At 41.8% G+C, this 21321-nt stretch overlaps 2 protein-coding genes across 4 annotated transcripts; one reads left to right on the top strand and one right to left on the bottom strand.

Moving 5' to 3' along the window:
* Nucleotides 1–44: 44 nt before the first annotated feature.
* cracr2ab (calcium release activated channel regulator 2Ab) lies at nucleotides 45–9579 on the top strand. Of its 2 annotated transcripts, none has more exons than XM_077005130.1 (17): nucleotides 45–158; nucleotides 576–943; nucleotides 1616–1727; nucleotides 1978–2152; nucleotides 2531–2668; nucleotides 4039–4129; nucleotides 4486–4581; nucleotides 4669–4856; nucleotides 5028–5099; nucleotides 5204–5249; nucleotides 5335–5426; nucleotides 5516–5966; nucleotides 6079–6214; nucleotides 7100–7181; nucleotides 7456–7672; nucleotides 7867–7943; nucleotides 8770–9579. In XM_077005130.1, the coding sequence occupies exons 2-17, from the start codon at nucleotides 737–739 to the stop codon at nucleotides 8855–8857; spliced, it is 2268 nt and encodes a 755-aa protein (XP_076861245.1). In that variant the 5' UTR covers nucleotides 45–158; nucleotides 576–736; the 3' UTR covers nucleotides 8858–9579. The 2 variants fall into 2 exon arrangements, with proteins under 2 accessions (XP_076861245.1, XP_076861244.1); XM_077005129.1 differs by having other exon boundaries at nucleotides 5516–5990; nucleotides 8770–9577.
* Nucleotides 9580–10266: 687 nt separating this feature from the next.
* On the bottom strand, nucleotides 10267–21104 carry prmt8b (protein arginine methyltransferase 8b). 2 transcript variants are annotated; one of them, XM_077005144.1, is made up of 10 exons: nucleotides 20418–21104; nucleotides 19381–19602; nucleotides 18245–18400; nucleotides 18013–18076; nucleotides 16987–17129; nucleotides 16358–16445; nucleotides 13600–13715; nucleotides 10819–10969; nucleotides 10534–10655; nucleotides 10267–10396 (listed from the first exon to the last, which is right to left on the bottom strand). In XM_077005144.1, exons 1-10 carry the CDS (start codon nucleotides 20484–20486, stop codon nucleotides 10313–10315), a joined length of 1215 nt encoding a protein of 404 aa, XP_076861259.1. In that variant the 5' UTR covers nucleotides 20487–21104; the 3' UTR covers nucleotides 10267–10312. The 2 variants fall into 2 exon arrangements, with proteins under 2 accessions (XP_076861259.1, XP_076861258.1); XM_077005143.1 differs by having other exon boundaries at nucleotides 19381–19605.
* Between the last annotated feature and the right edge of the window lie 217 nt (nucleotides 21105–21321).

Below are 21321 nucleotides of genomic sequence, written 5' to 3' on the forward strand. Positions count from 1 at the left end.
GAAATAATGCACCGACCCTGCGTATCCCTCAGTCTCAGCGACTCATCTCAGAGTCTTTAACCCTCCTCGTCTTACACTGCAGGAAATTTAGCAGCCTTCACCGCACATGCCTCTTCCTGTTAACCTTAACATGACGACGTGTTTGACTTTCATCAAAGGTAGGTCCCAGTTTGTGAAAAATAGATCAAAATAGCTTTTAAATAAGTATATATTAACAGACACACTGCTTTTAAATTGTCCACTTTCACTTTAACAGAAACCCGCAGAAAGAAGAGTGTGAGGTTAATGTACTATTGACAAGGCTCGCCAAATTTACTCATAAACGTGTTTTTTCATCTACTGTTTTGTACTTTGTAATGACCTAAATGAGCTACGTTTGTTCAAATGGTCCAACAGGAAAAGTTGATTAGGGCTTTTGTAGAATTAGTAAGGGGCACTGCACTACTTAACACCACACACACTGCCAATATTGAAATGACGCTCCTAAACGGTTCACTGGTTTCTTAGCATCGTCACGTGATACTTGGTGGCTTTAACCTTGCGGTTTTTTCTTGGTTTTTTTTTTCTTACCGAAGCTCTGAAGATAAATACAGGGACATGAGAAATGAAGTTCTTTCTAATCAACCAGAGGTCCTCTGATGCCCCTTACTGTGGACACTATACTTTCCCATTGTGTCTCCCATTCACATCCTGTCCTGAGGATGCAAAATTGAGTGGAGAGGAGAAAGTGTGAACCATGTCTGAATTCCCAAATGGACGGGTCAGGACAGGTGACTTCAGCAGCTCTGAGAACGACGCGGGCCAGGTGCGGGCCCAGGCGAGGAACAATCAGCAGAGAGCCGGGTCGGGCTTATCTCCTGTGGTACTGCTGGAGAAGATTCAGGAGCTCTTCCAGATCTGTGACAGTGAAGACAAGGGCTACATAACACACACTGATATGAAGGTAAAGAGCTGGAAAAGCTTTGTTTGGGGGACACCAAAATAACCCTTTGTACTTGTCTTTTTCCATGATATTCATTTTGGTTGTACATTTGTGAAACTGTACATGCTTCAACAGTGATAATCTGTCTTGTGTTATGATATCTTGTGTTTCAGTATATCATAGTTAAGTTAAATGACCTACAGTAAACTAAGGAAACTTCTCATCCTGTCTTCTACATGATTATGTTGTGTAAGATGTTACCACAAAGGCTAAATGTGATAGCATGTTGGATGGACTCTTATTACCGCATTTCTGTTCTTGCTGTTTAGGCTGGTTTATTATTGGTTTAAGGTTGGTTTGTAGTTCAACAACTGTGAGAGTTTCATTTTGTTAGTGCACACAAATCTCACTACATCTATCACTAATTTCTGATCTTTAATTACTGAACATGATGTAAAGCTTAGCCTGATAACACTCACTCTGTGTTTATCTTCACTTCACTCTGTGACAGCTACAACACACTCCTTTATACGTTATCTTGTATTTAGTGCATGGTATAAGTGCCTTGTGCATCCATTTATTACACACACAAGGATATTTCCAGTGATTTGTTTTGTGATTTCCTGTTCCTCTATGGTCCAGCATGTAACCCCCCCCCCCCCCCCCCCCCCCCCCCCCCTTGTACGGTTTCAGAAGCTGCACAGTGAGTTGCCGTTGACCGCAGAAGAACTGGAGGATGTTTTTGACTCGCTGGACTCAGACAGAAATGGCTGTCTCACTATAGAAGAGTTCTCATCAGGATTTAGTGAGCTTCTGTGCAAATAATTATTCCAGATTTATGGTTCTGGACACTTATACATCACTGTGAGAATCACATGGTCATGCTAACCAACAAATCTAATGATGGCCTGAGACTTTTACACAGTACCGTTTATAATACCTACACCAGCCCAATGTCTTTGGTGTTCACAGATGCTTTTAGTGGAGTTGATCTGTCATCTCTTGACTGATTAATGCCAACTTGGGCATACATGTCTTTTCTATTTCTGCCCCAGGTGACTTTCTGTCTGGGCGTAAAATGAGCCTAGCACAGGATCAGACGTCAGATCCCTCACAGAATGTCCCGGACGTGCTGTATCAAGATGAGCTCCGTGGAGGGAATGAGGAAGAGGAGGAGAGACACTTCAGCGTGCTGATGGAACGCCTTGGTGCTAGCAGTGTCTTTAAAGAGTTAGTGACATTATTTATTTATTATATATTGTCAATCCACTTTTGTGACATTTTTTTGTGTCAATCCACTTTTGTTTTTATGAGACTGAGTCTCTGTATTTATACACAGAGATCACTTGACTAGTATTCACTTGTCAAAAGTTAAAATTTGCTGCCTAATGGTACAAATACAGGCTAATTGGCTGCAAAGTCCTTACTTTGTCTTTTCTCTCTCTCTCTCTCTCTCTCTTTTCTGTTACTTGCTTTCTCTGTCTCTTTCTCTCTTTATGTGTGTCTCTATCTCTTTGTGTCTCTTTCTCTCTCTGTGTATCTATCTCTCTGTCACTCTCTCTTTCTCTCTCTCTCTTACACTCACACTCTCTGTCTTTCTCTCTCTAGTCACAGTGAAGTGCGCAGTCTATGGGCTCAGCTCCAGAGAGATGAGCCTCACCTCCTGTCCAGCTTTGAAGAGTTCCTGGCCCAAGTCACATCCCAAATTAGACAAGAGAGAAAAGAGATGGAAAATGCTCTCAGAATGTAGGACACCCTGTTCTTGGCCTTTTTCTACATGCGCATGAAAGTCTCCTTAAACCCTTTTTATAGATAAAGTTATGGTTAGGGTTATTTCTCAGTCGATTTGATACATTTCTCACATCATGGCTTACATTGGCAACACAACAAGTGCATTTCTCAAAACAATGGGACCTCTCCCGCCCCTATGAGTGAGCCTTGAGGTTCTATATGGTATAAGAGTACAAAAATTCAAAACATTAAATTGAATAACACTTGGGAATTGATGTCTATGTGCAACATTGCAGCAGAGGGCACATTTCTGAATTACATACATGTTTTCTCTACAAAATGTTTGAATGATTGAAGTTTTTCTTCAAATACAGTATTCTGCTGCACCTGGCAACCAGCTTCAGCCATTGTGAGACCATGATTTACATGTAAATCATGGCCCACGATTACTGCCCATATTACATCTGGGACAAACTTATGGGCATGAACCACTACAGAGTCTTCCACTACTGAACCTTACAACAACATGTTTTAGAGATTATAACAACATGTTAAGCAATATTGCATGTAACAACCTACTCAATGACTTAAAGCCTAAATGTAAAAAAAAAAAAAATACCCACCACTTGTATTTTAAATACACACACAGCAGTCTGAGCGCAGTGTCTTAAAATCAGTATAATGTCTTAAGTGTTCAGAATGGTATTGGGTGCATCGTTTTGTTTTTTTGTATTATAATGATTGTGGAAACCTTTGTGTGAATAATTCTCCACTTGCAGTATTATTGAGGTTTATTGTAAGCTTCTTATTCATAGAGAAAGATTATTGTATTTTACAGCACATAATTATATCTATATCTAGGGACCTTTCAGCTTGTCAGCAGAGTAACACAAATGCATATTTAAATGCATATATATAAGGTCTAACAACAGACACACCGGAATGAATCATCTACCTTAACTATGTATTGATATTGAGAAGGTAAACAATTAGGGATTCAGCAGTTGAGAAAACTATAGCCTGCTTAGTAAAATCTTAGCATTAGTATATTAGTTTCTTTTATTGAGTTTCTATTGATGTTTTTAATAGTCAATATTTCTGATTCACAACTCTCACATAAAGCCCAAGTTGTGTTTTCTAACACTGTTGATATCAATGATTTATATTCTTCTGAAGTATTTTTTCTAAAATAAAACAAAACTTCAAATGTTGAACTCAATTGTATCTGTACATGTTTCCCTATCATGTCATCATGAATTAGCATATCAGGCCATTTTGTTTAGTACGATTTTAATCTGTCCCTGTTTGATGCTTTAAAGAAGCACAGGATTTAGAGTGGATATAGATTAGCAATGGTCTTAGTTTCCTTCTTGTTGTTTTTACAGGAAAGCTGCAACATATGATGGTGAAATCCAGCGGTTATACGAGGAAATGGAGCAAGACGCGAACACTGAGAAAGCCCGTCTGTTTCTTAAGGTGACCTGAATGTATTTACACCTTTACTCCCACTGCAGACATTTCTTAGATATTCATCTAAGAATCTATTTTTTATCATCTATTTTTTAGATTTTATTTATATTGTTTGTATTTTGGTGGAGTTTGCAATGAGTTATTTGTTTTTTTTTAACATGATGACATAACTGATCTCAGCTTCCTCTAACTAAGCCAAAACTTTATAATCAACAATGAATCAGTCAGTAAATATTTTGTCGGTTTATGAGTTTACCAGCAATCTTGTTCCAGATCAGCTTGTTGAATATGGCTCCCGTAAGATCGATCTTCGTGGCATGCAGTATGTTAATGATGTGGCCATAACTCTGTCCCGTCTGCAGGACTCGGAGCGTCTGCAGCTGCGCAGCCAAGACCTGGAGCAGCAACTGAGCTCCAAAGAGCAGGAGCTTGAACAGCTGTTTCTGAGGCAGAGGAGGGTGTGTGCTGTCTGCAGCGTACATCTACCAGTGCCGAGCCAGCAAACCTCCACAAACTGTTGTGTTTTATATGGATGTTTTTCCTAGTTGGAGAAACAGTGTCAGGAGCTGCACAGTGAACACCAGGAGAGTCAGGTGGAGAATGTTAAGTTGAAAACGACCAATAAGGAGCTGTCTCGTGAGCTGGAGAACACATGTCAAGAGCTCTCATTGGCTCAAGAGCAGTTGGCCATCTTAGAGGAGCAGGGTGTGAAACTACAGCAGGAGAGAGACATGTATGTACACACACACACACACACACACACACACACACACACACACACACACACACACACACTTTATGTTTAATTTATTTTGATCCCTTCATAGTTTCCTGGTGCACCATTCACACACGTACATATGCATGCTCATACAGTCACGCTCACAAGCACTATTCTCTCACACAGGGAAATTTACAGAATAACAGAGGGACTGCAGAGAGAGAAACAAAGTCTTATTAGGCAGTTAGACCTGCTCAGGTATGCTCCATACGCACCTGCTGATTTGAGCGTAACTATCTATGACATCTTCACAGTTTGTGGCTTGTTTGTTTGATGATTTGTTTTTTGTTATTTTTCCTCAGAGAAATGAACAAACATTTAAGAGACGAGCAAGACATCAGCTCTATGGTGAGCCTTTCGTTTCACGGTGTGCATTGGCAGTCTATTTATGTGATAGACCCTTTGTAGAAAAACATCTTGGTTCTGTTTATAGAGGCAGAGCAACTCAATGCAGAAACTTACCCATAAGCAGAGACCAGAACTAATAACCTCACTAAGGAATCCTGAGAAGAAACCTGCTACAAGGTGAGAAGCTGTGAAGGGAATGAAGGACTGAAGCAGATTCGTTGCAGCCCCCCCAAACACTCATGGTCTCTGGCCTCTTCTCATTGTAGGCACAACAACACAGAGGAAGTGACTCAACCCTCTAGCAGGAAACCTTCTTCTCGGACAAGTAAAAGAATGATGCACTCGGGCGCCGGGGCTGATGGGATGTCGAGAAGTGCCGAACATGGTCCCAGTGCATGTTGGTCCCCAGCGGCCGTGAGTCCTGGGCTGGATGGGCGTGATGCTCCTCCAGAGGCCTGGCATTTTCACCGGGTCATCTCCATTGAGGAAGACCACCTCCCCAACCTTCTACAAGGAGACCCCCATGTTCTGCTCCATCAGCTTGCTGAGGAAGAGGAGAAAGGGTTACAGGAGGAAGACCAGACGGATCTGGAAGCGTATCCCTCAAACATGTCCAAGGCCTCTGTTGATTCAGCTGGTCTACTCCAAGGAGAAATGCACTACTCTATACAGAAAGGACAAGGAGGCTCCAGCCCTGCGTTGGCCAGGGGCCAACCGGTAGGCAAGGAGACTTTGCAGAAGGTGAAGGATGGCTCTGCTGAAAGCCTGAAGTATGATTTCTCTGCACCAGCATGTTATATTTAAAGTCACCGTGTATTTATTTGTGCAGGGCCCAGTAGAGGGCGCCGTGGGCCTCCATGAGTGCTTCTTTAAGGTGATTTTTGTAGGAAACTCGAGTGTGGGGAAGACGGCTTTGCTGCGCCGTTTCTGTGATGGACATTTCCATCCAACCACAGTCACTGTGGGTGAGTCTCACAGCCTCTGATGATCTGAGATCTGTGTGTGTGTGTGTGTGTGTGGGTGTGTGTGTTGTGTGTGTGTGTGTGTGTGTGTGTGTGTGTGTGTTTGCATGGGACTGGTTATTTAGAAAACTGCAATGAAATACTATAATTAACACTACCTCAACTAAGTGACCTACATAAGAACCTTGCTTACTGCTTTGCATGCATTAAAACATAGAGACCCAGGCATGTGCGATGCATTGATATTTTCTGGTTACTGGAAGAATCAGTCAGTTTTGTGCTGAGAGAGATACTAGACTCTTAGGTGGTTAACCATAACCCCACTTCCTTTATGATTGATTAGAGAGTTAAAAAGACCAATGTTGTGTGAGTGTGACTGTGGGCATGTGGGTGTGTGAGACAGACAGAAGAAAGTCTTTATGTGCTTTGTTTGAGACGTAACAGAACGTAGAACAGGGTCACATGAGATGGCTGTATCCGTCTGAGTTCTAGTACACATTGCACAGCTGATTATATCAATTCACCCTAATCTCTTAATCCTTGAAACGAATCCACAAGCATTCCGGCTGTTTACGGTGAATACGTTTACTGAACAGTGCCTCATTGTGGTGATTTATGGATACTGATTGCTAATTATTATTATTTGCATTTTTTAAGTACAAATAGAAGGTGTGTCTGTGTATGTGTCTCTGTGTTACAGAAATAAAAAGAATACCATATTAATTTTTTTTTACCATTAATATATATTTCATTTTGTACAACAATTTTATACCATGATTCAGTATTTATTATTTGTATATTGTATTTATAAGTATATTTATTAAGGGTTATGTGGAACTATATATTCATAACATTTTCCCTTTGATTCTTCTGTGTTTGTGTGTGAAGGCCTAGACTACTGTGTGCGGACCCTGAATCTGGGAGATAGTCATGTGACTCTTCAGCTGTGGGACACTGCAGGACAGGAGAGGTGAGCTCTTTGATGATGATAAAATTGTCATTACATTGGGTATTAATGTCACACCACTGCTAAACAGCCTTAATAATAGTGCCTCACAACTTCATAATAACCAATTAGTATTAACTAGTGGTTACCAGACCTAAACTGACAATTACTGAATTAAGCACCAGTATCCAAAAAAGGTAGTTAGTGCCTTTACCTTGTAAAATTGTCTAAGTATGTCATTAAAAACAGTAACCCCCTCTGTATGAAAGAGCAACAACGTGAGCTTCCTCTTCCGCAGGTATCGAAGTATCACCCAACAGTTTTTTCGCAAGGCTGACGGAGTGGTGGTGGTCTATGACGTCACTGCGCCTGACAGCTTTAGCTCTGTGCACTGCTGGCTGGCCAGCATACAGGAAGCAGTCAGGGGCTCCACGCCTATACTGCTCCTTGCCAACAAATCAGACAAGGAGAGTTTGAGAGAGGTGCCGACCAAAGTTGGGGAGCGGCTTGCTCAGGTGCGGCGCGTTCCAACATTCCCAAACATCCATCCATAGACGCAGGTCACGGTACTTGCAAAGACAGGAGGTCAGAATGAAAAAACAAAGTTCATTTTGCAACAACCCTTGAAGGTTTCCTGGATTATTACACCTGGGAATTTGAGAAATATATGTTGGATGATATTACAATTAGCCTCTGATTTGTTTTTTAGGAAGCAAGTCTGATATTCTACGAGTGCAGTGCTTACACGGGTCACAACGTCCTGGAGGCCATGCTCCAACTAGCCAGGCAAGGGAAAATATTTCACAGTGAAACGCCCTCTGGTCTTCCCATTTGATTACATCTGATGTCCTTGGTTATTTTTAGCCTGTTTGTGAACGTCTCTGAATTCACTTTGATAGGAGCTTCCATCACACCTGTAATGAAAGCAGCGGTGTTGTGAAACCACAGCAGTATGTGGCTGTGACAGGAAACTGTGGGTGCAGGGGGCTGTTTTTTTTGTGGGTTTTTTTTTGCCTTTTGGGTAAAGCATAAAAGCATTTTAAAGAAAATTCATGTCTCAGTGAGAGAGAGTAAAAATATGTAAACGGAAGTATTCTGAATGCAGCCCAGAGAGTGACATGTAGTTCTGACTCAGTTTTTCATACTTAAGAGTCGCAACACAGTCAAAAATGTTGTCAATGTATTAATTAATGACATAGCAATAAAGCTACACCAGCAAGGTATCAAAGATGACAGGAATGGTCTAATATTTTGTCCTTCATATTTTTAAGCTGGATAAATTGTATCTTAGTAGAATTTATTTGGATGTCAGTAATGCATATATTCATTATTCATATTCTAAACAATTACAAAATAACCTTATTAAATGTATAAACTTTATGTATAGTCTTTATGCTATTAATAATGACTATGAAATGCTCTGAGAGGACACGTCGAAGATGGAGAGAGTTCCAGTGGGTTCTTTTAGCAGGAGAGTAAAGCTGTGATGCGCCCACAGCTGTCCTCTTTCTGAGCACTCCATGTCTACTGTTTGCTAAATGATGTTTGCCTGAGGTGTACGGAGTGCTGTGGCCGTGTTGTTTACTCATAGCTCTTCTCTGTATTGAATCAGGGTGATGAGGGAGCAGGAAGACAGTGTGTGTGAGAGCATGGTGCTGCTGGCAGAAAAGCCCGCCAAGAAGAAAGCCTGCTGCAGTTGACCCCTCCCCCTCACACACACACACACACACGCACACACACACGCGCACACGCACACACACGCACACACACACACACACACACACACACACACACACACACACACACACACACACACGTGCGCACACACACACACACACGCGCGCACACACACACACACACATACGCGCGCACACACACACACACACACACACAGCATTAGCACGGTGTGTTGTTTCCCAGGTGTACTAAATCTGTAGCACATAAGAGTGAATGTAATTCTGAAAATCCTCTGAGGTGATCACTTCTCATCTGCGCTTTCATCTGTATGATAGTGTCAGATTGATTCTTACAGATACAATGCGCTCCCATGAGTTACGTTGTTCCATGGCTTTGATCTCTTGAAGAAAATTATTGTTTTAAATCTGAAAACCAAATGTAACAAAATCAATCAGTAATTCAATTGCAGTAATTGGTAAATCCAAGAAGAAAGCATGTAGTAGGTGCCTAGTAGCAGATTCATCTGCTGAAATACAGACCTGATTTTTCCTCTGCAAACATAAATATCTCCTATCAGCCTTTTAATAAAACTGCGTAATCAACATAAGTAAGCCTGCCTATCCTGAAAGAATTTCACACTTAGGACTAGGATGTAATAGACATACAGTACTAAATTCTACAGCTAATTTATTTTTTGTTATTGTTTAATAATTAAACACTGTGATGATTAAATAAATGATGTTAGAATGAGATATGAATTAGTCCTCTCTGATTTATTTACCACTTCTAGTTCCACACAGTCCAAGAAATGTCACAAATGGTTGATTAAAATGATGCCAAATGGTCAAACATTACCTTTAAAAAAGCTTCAAACCCAGTTTTTGATTCTTGAAAATGAATGTCTTAATAAAAGCAACAATTCAGAAAACATTTTAGTCACAATATTAAACTAATGATCAATAAATTAACAAAATTAAAATAGCTATTTAATATTCATGAACAATACATTAATAATTTAACATATACAGTCCGATCTTACTCATTTAAATACTCATCGTTCTCCATGCTTAAAATGATCATACTGCAAATATGCACATAAATCTAATATGCATAAATTTGCACTTTTTTTGAGGCACTGTCACCTTATTTTGTGGCACATTGATTTATGTATTACTGTTCAACAGTGTTCAGCTGTCATGCTTTCTTATTAAATATGGTTAAAATAAAGGACAAATGGGACATTCCTAAGTTCACTGACACATTCAGAGGGATGTTCTTTTATGGCCTTGTGTTTTGCAGCATTGGAGGATTGATGACACTATTGCTCCATGTGCAGGTTTTGCACTGATGACATCGCTAGGGTTGCATTATCCTCCTAGTCTCTCCATTTTGGTCAGAGCATGTAGCAGCAAATGATTCAGCCTCCTCTATCTCTGGTTAGCTCAGTTTGTAGGAAACTGTCTCCCCCTAGTGGAGCACTACCGCATCTTGTAGTCGTGAGAAATGGCTGCATCACAAAGCTGTCCTTTGAAGTCCAGCTCAAAGGTGAAGTCCAGGTCACGCTAGGGGGGAAAAAGACTGAAATGAAGGCAGTGGTTGACACATCTACAGTTCGTTCACTCTCTATTGGTTCCCTCTCCCTCTCATTCACTTTTCTCTCGAAATCCATCCATCCATTCATTCATTCATTCATTCTGACCTCATTGTTTTCGTTGGGTTTCACTGCAATGCTGCCCAGGATCTCTTCTCCTCTGCGCACAGTCAGGTAATCCTCCAGGTAAAACACGGTCTGCTTCCAGTGAGTACTGGCAGCATCAGGGGCTGAGAAAAGGCGCAGAACATGAGAAATAAATGCGTGTTAATGACAGCCTGAAGTGTGATCTAGGAAACACAGACACGGGACTTGCATTTTATATTGCGTTTGTGGATTTTATTTCTAATATTAATGACCCGGGCTTCGTCAGAGTTTGTCAGTGAGGGTCACCTGTGGAGAAGCCGGTCTTCTTGTGACACTTGGTGAATTCTATGTTAAAGTAGGTGACGAGGGCATGGATGTAGTCGTTCCTCTGGATCTGCAGGCAAAAGGCTGAGGTGAAGGTCAGATCTTCCAGCTTCACCGTGTAGATGTCCACCTCCTGTGAAGGACGAAGGATCAAAGGATCAAAAGATCAAAAGGTCTCACCCTCCTGGCTGCCACTGAAAACATAAAAGTGTCTCGAGAGGCATCTGTTTTTTTATCAGCACGAACAGACATGGCCATGACACAATACAGTTTTCGATAATCAACATGGCGAATGATTTAAGGTGTGGTACAGGAGCTAAAGAATCCTTTCCACAGCCTGAAGATCTATGCAGGTCACAAGGCCTAACTTGCATTTCAAAGACGAGGTTGCTGAGAACACATAAGTGATCAGTGATGGCTAAGTTACCTTGAGAAAGTAATCCGATTACTGATTACTCCTTTTAAAAGTAACTTAGTTACGTTACATATTACTTGATTTTAAAAGTAACTACGTTAGATTACAAGTTACTTTAGTAGTTACATTCAGCAGCAAAATAAATTTTTCCAATACTCACTTTATTGGAAGTGCATTTTTAACAGTAACAATGTATTGAAGCAGGTTCGGTAACCGAGGCAGAAACTGCTTAATCCAAAAATCCCGAGGAGGTAAACTTTATTGATAACGCAACCCTGGCGCGCGCAGGCTCCGCCCCCCAGTGTCACTTAAAGGGCAAGACTCGCCGTGAGGAGTAGGAGTCGCTACAGTATCTCCTGACATTACGTTTGTGTAGCTGCGCGGTATTATTTGTAAATTTATTTGTAAACGTAATACAAGCGAACTGGGGTGGGTTTCCCGAAACGTTCGTAGCGCCAAGTACTTCGTAACCTCGTATGAAACGTACGAGGTTAAGAAGTAGGCTACTTAGCGCTACGAACGTTTCGGGAAACCCACCCCAGTTCAGTCAGACAGCTTGTGAAACGAAATACCATTACAATTTCAAGCATTTTAAAGTAGGCGACGTTAGTCAAAATTCCAGCACTTTTCAAACGTGGAACACAAAGCAACATTAAAATTGGTCAGGTAAATGTTCCTTCCCCTGTTTTTGAGGGGTGTTTCTTTACACTACCACATATCGTTACGGGAGGACACTGCACAGAATGACTTGTAAAACGTGCTCGCGCTCTCACAGGGTCGCGCGCAGCGTGCGGAGTCGAGCGCTACGGTCAGACGCAAAAGTAGAACTGAGCCAAGAAGAAAGCAAAAATATATATTTTACTAGGGAAAATATAAATAGTAACGCACAGTTATTTTGATAAGTAACTTTAATCTGATTACTGGACTGGAAATAGTAGCGCGTTGTATTACTCGTTACCGAAAAAAGTGGTAAGATTAGAGTACTGTAAGTGATTTATTATTATTGTTACAGATTGTTCTGGATTGCAGTGTGATAAATAAGTAAGAAATAATAATTCATCATAAATCTCCTGACTATTTCATTCTTGTTGTCTGTGTCCTCTGCACACAAGCTGGTGGTGAATGGGCAAAGCTTCCACTGTGATCACTGTGTCAACAGCACATCATTAACGCCCTCCCCCCTGTTCAACTAGCCTTTTCCATTCAGAGAGCCTGGCAAAATGATGGCGGGACGTTCTTCCTTTCATAGAGCCTAATCCTCCAGGTGTTTCATGATTACACCGACAGGCTAGATAGTGAATAGAGTGCTTATGCTGGAATCTCTCTGCCTCTCTTCCTGTTTTCTCTGCCCTTTTGGTATTTGTTTGCACCTCCTTCTCCAATATTTGAAGTATTGAAAAGCTCTCTACAATAGTTCCTAAAATGACTGTCTTGACAGCTCGGACGTACAAGAGCCACATGTAATAAAAGTTTATGATTATGCCACATAATCTTTATAGTCTCAACCTCCAGAAACAAGATCGTGGAGGGTGTTTTAAAGCCTACCGTACAACAGACAATGCGACTGAATCCTTTTTTACTTAGCAGATGTCTTTGGGAGTTCACAGTGACACTCAATGGAAAATACTGGACTCGTTTTGAATGGCCTGTTCTTGTGATGAGTAATACCTGAACTTTGTTGCTAGAAACCCATGTCTATTGATAGTACAACAGTACCGAGTAGGCCTGAAGTATACCACATGTTTACTGGTGTCACGGGTCAATTGCCCTTGCAATGTAATTGCAAACGATTGCTTCTGTTCTGTACGTTCCATTTAGTAGTAGATCCAGTGCAGCAAAATCTGGCTATTGTGGTTATAAACACTCAGCAAACGAATACCAAACAAATGACGCATTTCAGTTGCGTATGGCTGTCTTTTGTCAGCTGCGATGTTTGAGTGTTCCACGGGCAAACAGACAAACTCAGAGCTGTTCTAAAAAAATCTCACAGCCTGTCGACTGCCTCGCGTGGAAATACAAAGTGTTCATATCTTTTGAGCACTTGGAAAATCAAACTGCCATCACGATCTAGCAGTGTAACCATAACACCGAAGGCCGGTACAAAATGCGTTCACAGTCGGTTAAAATGAGGAAAACAGATTAACACCCAGTCATCAAACAGACCTTAATGATGGTCAGGTCATTATGTGATGCCCACGCAACATGTGTCCTGAGGTAGCGCCTAGTCAGTCTGCTCTATGAATCAGTGCAGGCTTTTCACAATGAGCACAGTCAAACACTCACATACCCATTCTCACTGCACCGCACACGGCTGACAGCCCATGCACCTGCACTCGCAGTGTTCAGACCTTAATAAGGCAGGAGTTGGTCACCACTTGTTTCGGGTCCACTATGTCAACCAGCGGTTCCATCATGGCGACATTCCGAATGCAAGTCATATCAAAGCCGTAGACGTTTTCCCACCCTAGAAGGCAAAAACGAATGTTCTATAAATACTTCATGTGCAGTCAGTCGTTTAATAGTTAACACCAAATGGGTTACAGTATACTAGATAGATTTTACTTTTCTGTGTCCATGTAAAGGTACTGGGGTCTGTTTATGGGTCAAAAATAGATACTGACAGTGAGATTTTTTGGCAGTCAACAGCTCAGAGTCTCTGATCGGAGCCCTGGCAGGAAAAATAAGGTTCTGATGCTATTTGGCTGACACCCACCCAGATACCCAATGAAATGAGAAAGAATGAGAATGAAAATCATTATAAGCTGATGATTAATTACTGCTTAACTGTGCTTTTGTGTGACTTTAGGCTTTATTTTGAGCTTTTCTTCTCTTTGGCTGATACAGAAATAAGCTATTATCTGCCTTTCTGGGTAGATATGTCAGTCCTAACTGTTAAAGGAGCACGACAGCAGAGATATGGACATTTGTTTTGAGCACTTGACATTTTCATGCGAATGGGTCTGTGTTTGAGCTCCGTATGTTTTTCTGAAGGGCAGGTGGCTGTGTGGTGTCTGTGATGATGTGTTAAAAGCATATGAGTGTCCACCTGCGGGTGTATATAGCGGACACGAGGACACGCGCTTGAAGAGGGACGGGGAGCTATAGACGGTTTCTGAGGAGGCTGCTGGCAGCTCTCGGAGAACGAGGACTTGTGACAGCGTCTGCTGTGCGTATAGCCGTCGTGTGGCTGCTTCCACACTCTCCCCCAAGTGTACTTTTTTTTTTCTTGCCTTCTTTACACACTTACCACCCACTTTATTAGTTACGTTTACTAAATAGAATCTTGTAGGTGTATACAATATAGCCCGACACTTCATCTCGTGCAGTCTGTTCGCCATTATCTTAAACTCCATCAGTGGCTCCGTCTCTGAATATTTTTCGCTGGATATTTTTGAGTGGCGGACCACAATTCAGCCCAGCGCTGACATTGACAGTTGACGATGTGCGGGACGTGTAATCACATCCACGAGACAGACACGGCGCTGATATTGTGACAGAGCTGAAGCTCGAGTGAACTGATTGTGCCTTAATGAACGAATGACACCTTAATGTGAGTGAACACTTATATGGAGAGATTAGCCATGACATTCCAGCCCCTGCCATGGGGAGGCCGTGCAGAGATGTTTTAACTGAGATTGATCGTTTGACTAATCTCTCCTTTTCTCTCCATTCTCTCCCCTACCCATCTCTGCTAAACTCCTGTCTCTCTGTAGACCTAATGAAATTCCCTCAACAATTACTGTGTTCAGAATCCTACTGTTGATTGGCTACAGTTTGAAAGAGTACACCTATAAATTGCACCTGTAAGATTAGGTATACCTGTTAGGCACACATAATGATAAAAAAAATGGACAGTGAGAAGATGTGTGAGATAGATATATCTAACCAAGTGGGTGATGATGATGAGACACCATGTTGACTGTTGGCTATTTCCTTCCTAAATAATAATGAGCAATCCCACTGCAATGTGGATGTAATGTAAATACTATGTTATTCACCAATATTGGCTTGGTGTTATTTTCACTACACTGTCAGCCAGCCTGTCTCTCTCTATCACCCCCTGTATCTCTCTATAGCTCCCTGTCTCTCTCTATCACCCCCTGTCTCTCTCTATCACTGCAGTCTCTCTCTATCACCTCCTGTCTCTCTGTATGACTGCTGTCTCTCTCTACTACCCCCTGGCTCTCATTCACTGCTGTCTCTCTCTATCACACCCTGCCTCTCTCTATCACTGCTGTCTCTCTCTATCACCTCCTGTCTCTCTCTATCACTGCTGTCTCTCTCTACTACCCCCTGGCTCTCTCATTCACTGCTGTCTCTCTCTATCACACCCTGTCTCTCTCTATCACTGCTGTCTCTCTCTATCACTGCTATCTCTCTCTATCACACCCTGCCTCTCTCTATCACTGGTGTCTCTCTCTATCACCCCTGTCTCTCTTTATCACTGCTGTCTCCCTCTATCACCTCCTGTCTCTCTCTATCACTGCTATCTCTCTCTATCACCCTCTGTCTCTCTCTATCACTGCTGTCTCCCTCTATCACCTCCTGTCTCTCTCTGTCACTGCTGTCTCTCTCTATCACTGCTATCTCTCCCTATCACCCCCTGTCTCTCTCTCTTTGTGCTTTAAAGTCTACTCATTTCTTCAGGCCTAAGTAGATGCATCCTTGTGTTTGGCAGCCCTGAGATTACATCACTCTTCACAAAAACATTCCAATATGCTTGCATCGAAATCAAGGGTGAAGGGACTGAAGTAAATACGCTGTCGCTGCCGGCTCGTGACAAATACTACAGGGATGTCTCTTCTGCTCCTGTCTCTGTTTCCTTCTGGTACTATGTTACTATTCTGGTACTATTCTGGTACTATGTTATGTTATGCTATGTTATCTATATCACCTGGGACCCATGTTGGTGATATGTGATTGTGTGCATATGCATTTGTGTGTGCGCGTGTGTTTTTGTGTGCATTTGTCTTTGTGCGTGTGAATGTTTCTCTCTCTCTCTCTCTCTCTCTCTCTCTCTCTCTCTCTCTCTCTCTCTCTGTGTGTGTGTGTGTGTGTGTGTGTGTGTGTGTGTGTGAGTGCACATATGTGTGTGTCTGTACTTACAGTGGATTTTAAAGTCTTTGTATTGTCGGTCCTCTATAGCCACCACATACAGTGTTGCTCTATCTGGGAACATCAAGCCTCCGGGCTTCTGTAGAATGCAGATATCATATCACATAAGTCACAGAACAACTACTATAGCAACAGTCACTTCACACAACCTTGTTCTGAACATCTGGCGTATCTAATTATCACTTATTTCCATTCTCACTCTCTCCTTCTTGGATGCACAATGCATGCTGGTCCTTGTTAAACATAAGCAAGTGTGAATACTTAAACTCTGTGAAGACACTGCCACAACAAACTAATTCTCACTTGCAGCTCAAAGAAACAAGTGTGAAAAATGATCAAAGCAGTCCGTTTTTCCGTTAAAACTTTATGTGCAACAATAACTTTTTGTTAAATGCAAATTAGAATAAAAATAACTCCCATTTAACTTACAAGCACAAAAATGCAATGAAATATGCCCCTTATATTTTATTAACTATTTAGTAATTAATATCCCCCTTATATAATTAACTGTGCAATGAATGACACCAACCTACAATAAACATCTGTCTCTCGGCTTCAATCATAAAATATTACCTTGGTTTAAATGACCTTGGATTAAATACAAATAAATATTTACTGACCAGCCACTTGTCTCTAGCATAGATGACAGTCTTAAGCATGGATTCATAAAAAAGACAGTAGCCCATCCATTCAGACACGATAATATCTACATGCTCCACAGGCAGTTCCGTCTCCTCTACCTTCCCCTTAAAGATGGTAATCACTGTAGAGAAACACAGAGCAAAACACAAATTCTTACAAAATACGGGACATGGAACATCACCAAATCATAAAAAAAAAACACTGAAACGATGCCTAAACACATCAAACCCTATTCAGTTTGCATCATTTAAAGGCTGGCTAAATAGGTCCATGAAAAGACTCAGTGACATTTGACCGCCTGCTTTGAAGTGCATGGGCAGATATTTGGGCTGAGCGTGGTGGTGTGGAGGCTGGGCTGACCGATCCCTCCCCCTCTCTACATTCTCCTGCCCCCATCTCTGCCTCTTTGCCTCGCGCTCTTTTTCTGTAGGGCAAGCTGCCAGTCTCCAATTGCTGATTTGACCGATGAAGGGCTGCTGAGAGATTTGTGTGTGTATGCATTTGTGTGTGTGTGTGTGTGTGTGTGTGTGTGTGTGTGTGTGTGTGTGTGTGCGTGTGTGTGTGTGTGTGTGTGTGTGTGTGTGCGTGCGTGTGTGTGTATGTGTGTGTGTGTGTGTGTGTGTGTGCGCGCGACCATGCTGCAGTGATTTCTTGCCCGCTGACTCAGGCCTCACCCCCTAATGTTAATCAGAGCTGCTGAAGACTGATTTAGCAAAACAACTTCTGCTGCACCACAGGAAGTGAGTGTCTTGAACAGGAAGTGAGTGTCCTGAACAGGAAGTTAGTGTTTCTGTATGATGGAATGCAAATTTCTGACTGGGATATGTGTCACCCTTTCCTTTGCATATGCTTTCAGCACAAACAACATCCTCAGAGAACACAAGTCCTATCCCAGTCCCATTACCCAGGGTCCTTACATACTGGAGGTTCCTGTGGTAAATAACATTTTTGGAATTTGGCCTACATTTTGTTTTTGAAGGAGTTGAAAATACAACAGGTTTTACCATTGTCCAGGTGATTTGATTTGATGATTTTCTCTGAGTACTCTGATATACTTGAGCATTCAATCTGCAAAACATATAGGAGAATTACCACTTATTAGCCCTAAAATCTGACCTGTAAAATGTGATGTGTTCTATCTTTCTAATTCTAATTCACTTTGAATTTCAAAAAGATTTGACATTGTTCCTCCTGCTGTGAGAGTGCTGTGTGCGGAGTTGAAGGTTGTGCCCTCACCCCATACACGTGTTTGGCTCCTGCCTTAGCAGCAAACATGGAAAGGATCCCCGTCCCACTCCCGACATCTAGAACAATCTTATCCTTAAAGATGTGTTTGTTGTGGTACATGGAGTTCCGGTAGGTGAGTGTTCTCACCTCATCCTTTAACATCTCCTGTTGGGAGAAACAAATTCAGCAAACAATTTAAATAATCTTTGAATACTAAGAATTACATTTTTTACAATTACAATTAAATAAGAAAACATTTTATTGATGATTTAAATGTAATTAAAATGTAAAATTGATGTAAAATGTACATCTGGGATCACAGCCAGTGTCTACAGCATCGTGCTTTATTAAAGAGCCATCCATTACATAGGAGCACTGCTGTCACTCATGGCTTTCCTGCAAGAGTATGGCATGATATGTAGGACACATAGCACAGTGGCCCCAGCTTTCTTTTAATAGACACAGGTCTCCATTATAGTCCTGGAGGGATTACCTGATACCCACTGCTCTCCCTGTTCCTGCTATGTTCCTCTTATCAGGAACAGTCCCTTTATCAGTAGACAGTCCAACCTGACCCACATACCCACAAAATGTACCAGTATCACCCTCCAGCATGGACATGGGTCTTTTGTAAAAGTGATATTTCAGAGTCCTGAGTGCTACAGTGCAGGATAGGTTATCTTATGCTTTTAAAGGGTTCTGTGGAAGCTAGTCTTTTGATGATACAATACATGATGTAGTACTTCATAACAGAAAAGGCAATTTCTTTGGATATTTGTTGCTGAACAAACAAACGAAAGCTCATTGTGAACTTCACCTTACCACTATAAGCATGGGATTCATTTGTGTGCAGAAAACACACCCTGTTAGTGTAAAACTATTGAAGAAATAACAAAACCGGTTAATTTTGATTATGAAATATTTCATATTGGTTATGAAATCCAGCCCTGCAGTCATACTGCTTTGAAAAACCCAGTAACTTTGTTTGGGTTTGTTTAATTATCTGTTGAACTCCACAAGGTGTCTTACAGCAAAAGAAAGACACACAATTTAGAGCGCTTGACAACAAGCATTAAACTGATATCAGATCAGTGGCACAATACAACATCTGACATGCACCATCTGTCACAGCCTTGCCAGTGTACCTCGTGGATGCCAAAGTGAGCGTACGAGTCGAAATAGTAGTCTCGTGACGTCATCTCTTCCGGGTTAAGGAGCTTGGCCATCTTGCCGCGGCCAGGGCAGGCGGACAGTGCTGAGACGTGCGGCGTATGAGGAGGACGAGGGACATGATGAACGGAGGGCACGAGCTTCGGCACAGGGGGCGGCTGCGGGGACTGCGATGAGGCAGTAACAGTGCGCTGTTGCTGCTAAGAGGGAGAAACGAAAATCTATTAACTTTTGTTAACTTGGAGACGACAGGGTTTCGGAAAACATGGACTCGTCTACCTGCCATACGATTCTGAGTTTTATATATATGTGCGTTTGTGTGTGTGTGTGTGTGTGTGTGTGTATGTGTATATATATATATATATATATATATATATATATATATATATATATATATATATATATATATATATATATATATATATATGAACGTTTATATTAACGGTGCAGTGGTGCAGTTCGTTCGTTTGTGCTAACGTGTAGTAAGTTGTCTAACGTGTCAGGCAGCCGTTACTGCAGCACCAAGGACAGCTCTCGTAGAAACGTAGGCTGCTCGTGGAGGGATTTTCCATCAACAAACGTCACGTTCGTGACCGCACTAACAGATATGCCAATAAATAAATAAATAAACAAAAAAACGTGGAGGTGTCCGATCATGCTTTGACATTTATTCCAACACGACAAGGAGCGTCGTCCCAAAGCGACCAGAGGGTTCAGTGTCCTTTTGACCGATATCGATCATTTAAGATGTCCTCGGAGCACGGCACAACATAATTACAAAAAGAAAGATTTTTGTCATAAGCACGTCTAGGCTATATTCCAGTACGCAATTGCACTAAGCATTGCTCAGAACATCGCGCGGATTTTGTCTCCAAATTCAAATCTGGAGCTACATTGAACAATGAAATCACTTGTGCTCAGTAATGTCATTTACAACACTGCAACCTTGTCAGGGATATTGTGGCGCGAACTGTGGCATTATGAAGCATTTTTGAATGTATGTTTCACTCACCTCCGAGCCCTCTGCCTCCGCCATCTTTCTCCGAAGGAGCAGACACCGCGATGAGTGCTTCAGTCCCATATGAGCCAACGGGATTCGGGTTCCCGATGAGAGTACAATTGTTTCAGTAATATTAAGTTATAATGTTTTACAATATATCCCTGTGCAGAACTTTAGGATATGCCGAAGTAGGTATGACTTAGGTTTTATGCTTTAATGGCCCTTCATTTAATTCTCAACATCAGTACTTAGTGTAACTGTCATAACTTTTCAGATAGCCAAGTCACTCCGCGTTCTCCTTTTAAGACACGACTTCCAGTAAGAAACACAAGAGTCCTGTTGTCCATTGTGCAGAAGTTACCGCTAAGATCATAGAAAGCGCCACTTGTCGACTAGTTGAGCCACAAGTCTTCAGAGCCTCGAGCGCCTGGCGTTGCGCACCATTGCATAGGCGCGCATTTCTCCAGACCTGTCCGTCTTCTGTACCAATTGTTTCGTTTAATAAGATACGATGAATTCGCCCTGCCAAGGATGAGCGGAGTGGGATGTCTTCGAGATAGCTAAATTCAGGTACACATTGCATTGAAAGTTCACGACGAAAAGAACTTCACTCAGTCGAACAGCAATGGGTGAACGGACATTTAAGCGAGTCGTCGCGAAACGGGAGCGCGTGGATGTGAACCCTAGCCTAAACCAGAACCTCCTACACACGCGATGCACCTCCACCTTCCCACAGACTCTCTCACATACTATTCAATGCTAGTGCATTAAAAACCATTTAAACTGTGTTGTGAGGGGATTTTTTTCCTGGATTTAGCGCACTGGGGGTACTTGTCACGCAAATGAGGGTTTGTGCGCCTAATTATTATGGTTTCATCAACATTGCAAATAATTCGAAAAATCCTACCTCCCATTT

This window comes from Brachyhypopomus gauderio, chromosome 5 (genome assembly GCF_052324685.1).
Source record: "Brachyhypopomus gauderio isolate BG-103 chromosome 5, BGAUD_0.2, whole genome shotgun sequence".
In the NCBI taxonomy this organism is placed as follows: domain Eukaryota; kingdom Metazoa; phylum Chordata; class Actinopteri; order Gymnotiformes; family Hypopomidae; genus Brachyhypopomus; species Brachyhypopomus gauderio.

Excerpts from the sequence above, each read along its gene's own strand:
- cracr2ab (XM_077005129.1), top strand. The coding sequence starts at position 737 with ATGTCTGAATTCCCAAATGGACGGGTCAGGACAGGTGACTTCAGCAGC. Across the intron at positions 4,130-4,485 it reads AAGCCCGTCTGTTTCTTAAG|GACTCGGAGCGTCTGCAGCT; the intron begins GTGACCTGAATG and ends TCCCGTCTGCAG. Across the intron at positions 5,250-5,334 it reads AGCAAGACATCAGCTCTATG|AGGCAGAGCAACTCAATGCA; the intron begins GTGAGCCTTTCG and ends TTCTGTTTATAG.
- prmt8b (XM_077005143.1), bottom strand. The coding sequence starts at position 20,486 with ATGGGACTGAAGCACTCATCGCGGTGTCTGCTCCTTCGGAGAAAGATG. Across the intron at positions 18,401-19,380 it reads CTCACTTTGGCATCCACGAG|GAGATGTTAAAGGATGAGGT; the intron begins GTACACTGGCAA and ends TTCTCCCAACAG. Across the intron at positions 10,656-10,818 it reads GAAGACCGGCTTCTCCACAG|CCCCTGATGCTGCCAGTACT; the intron begins GTGACCCTCACT and ends GCCTTTTCTCAG.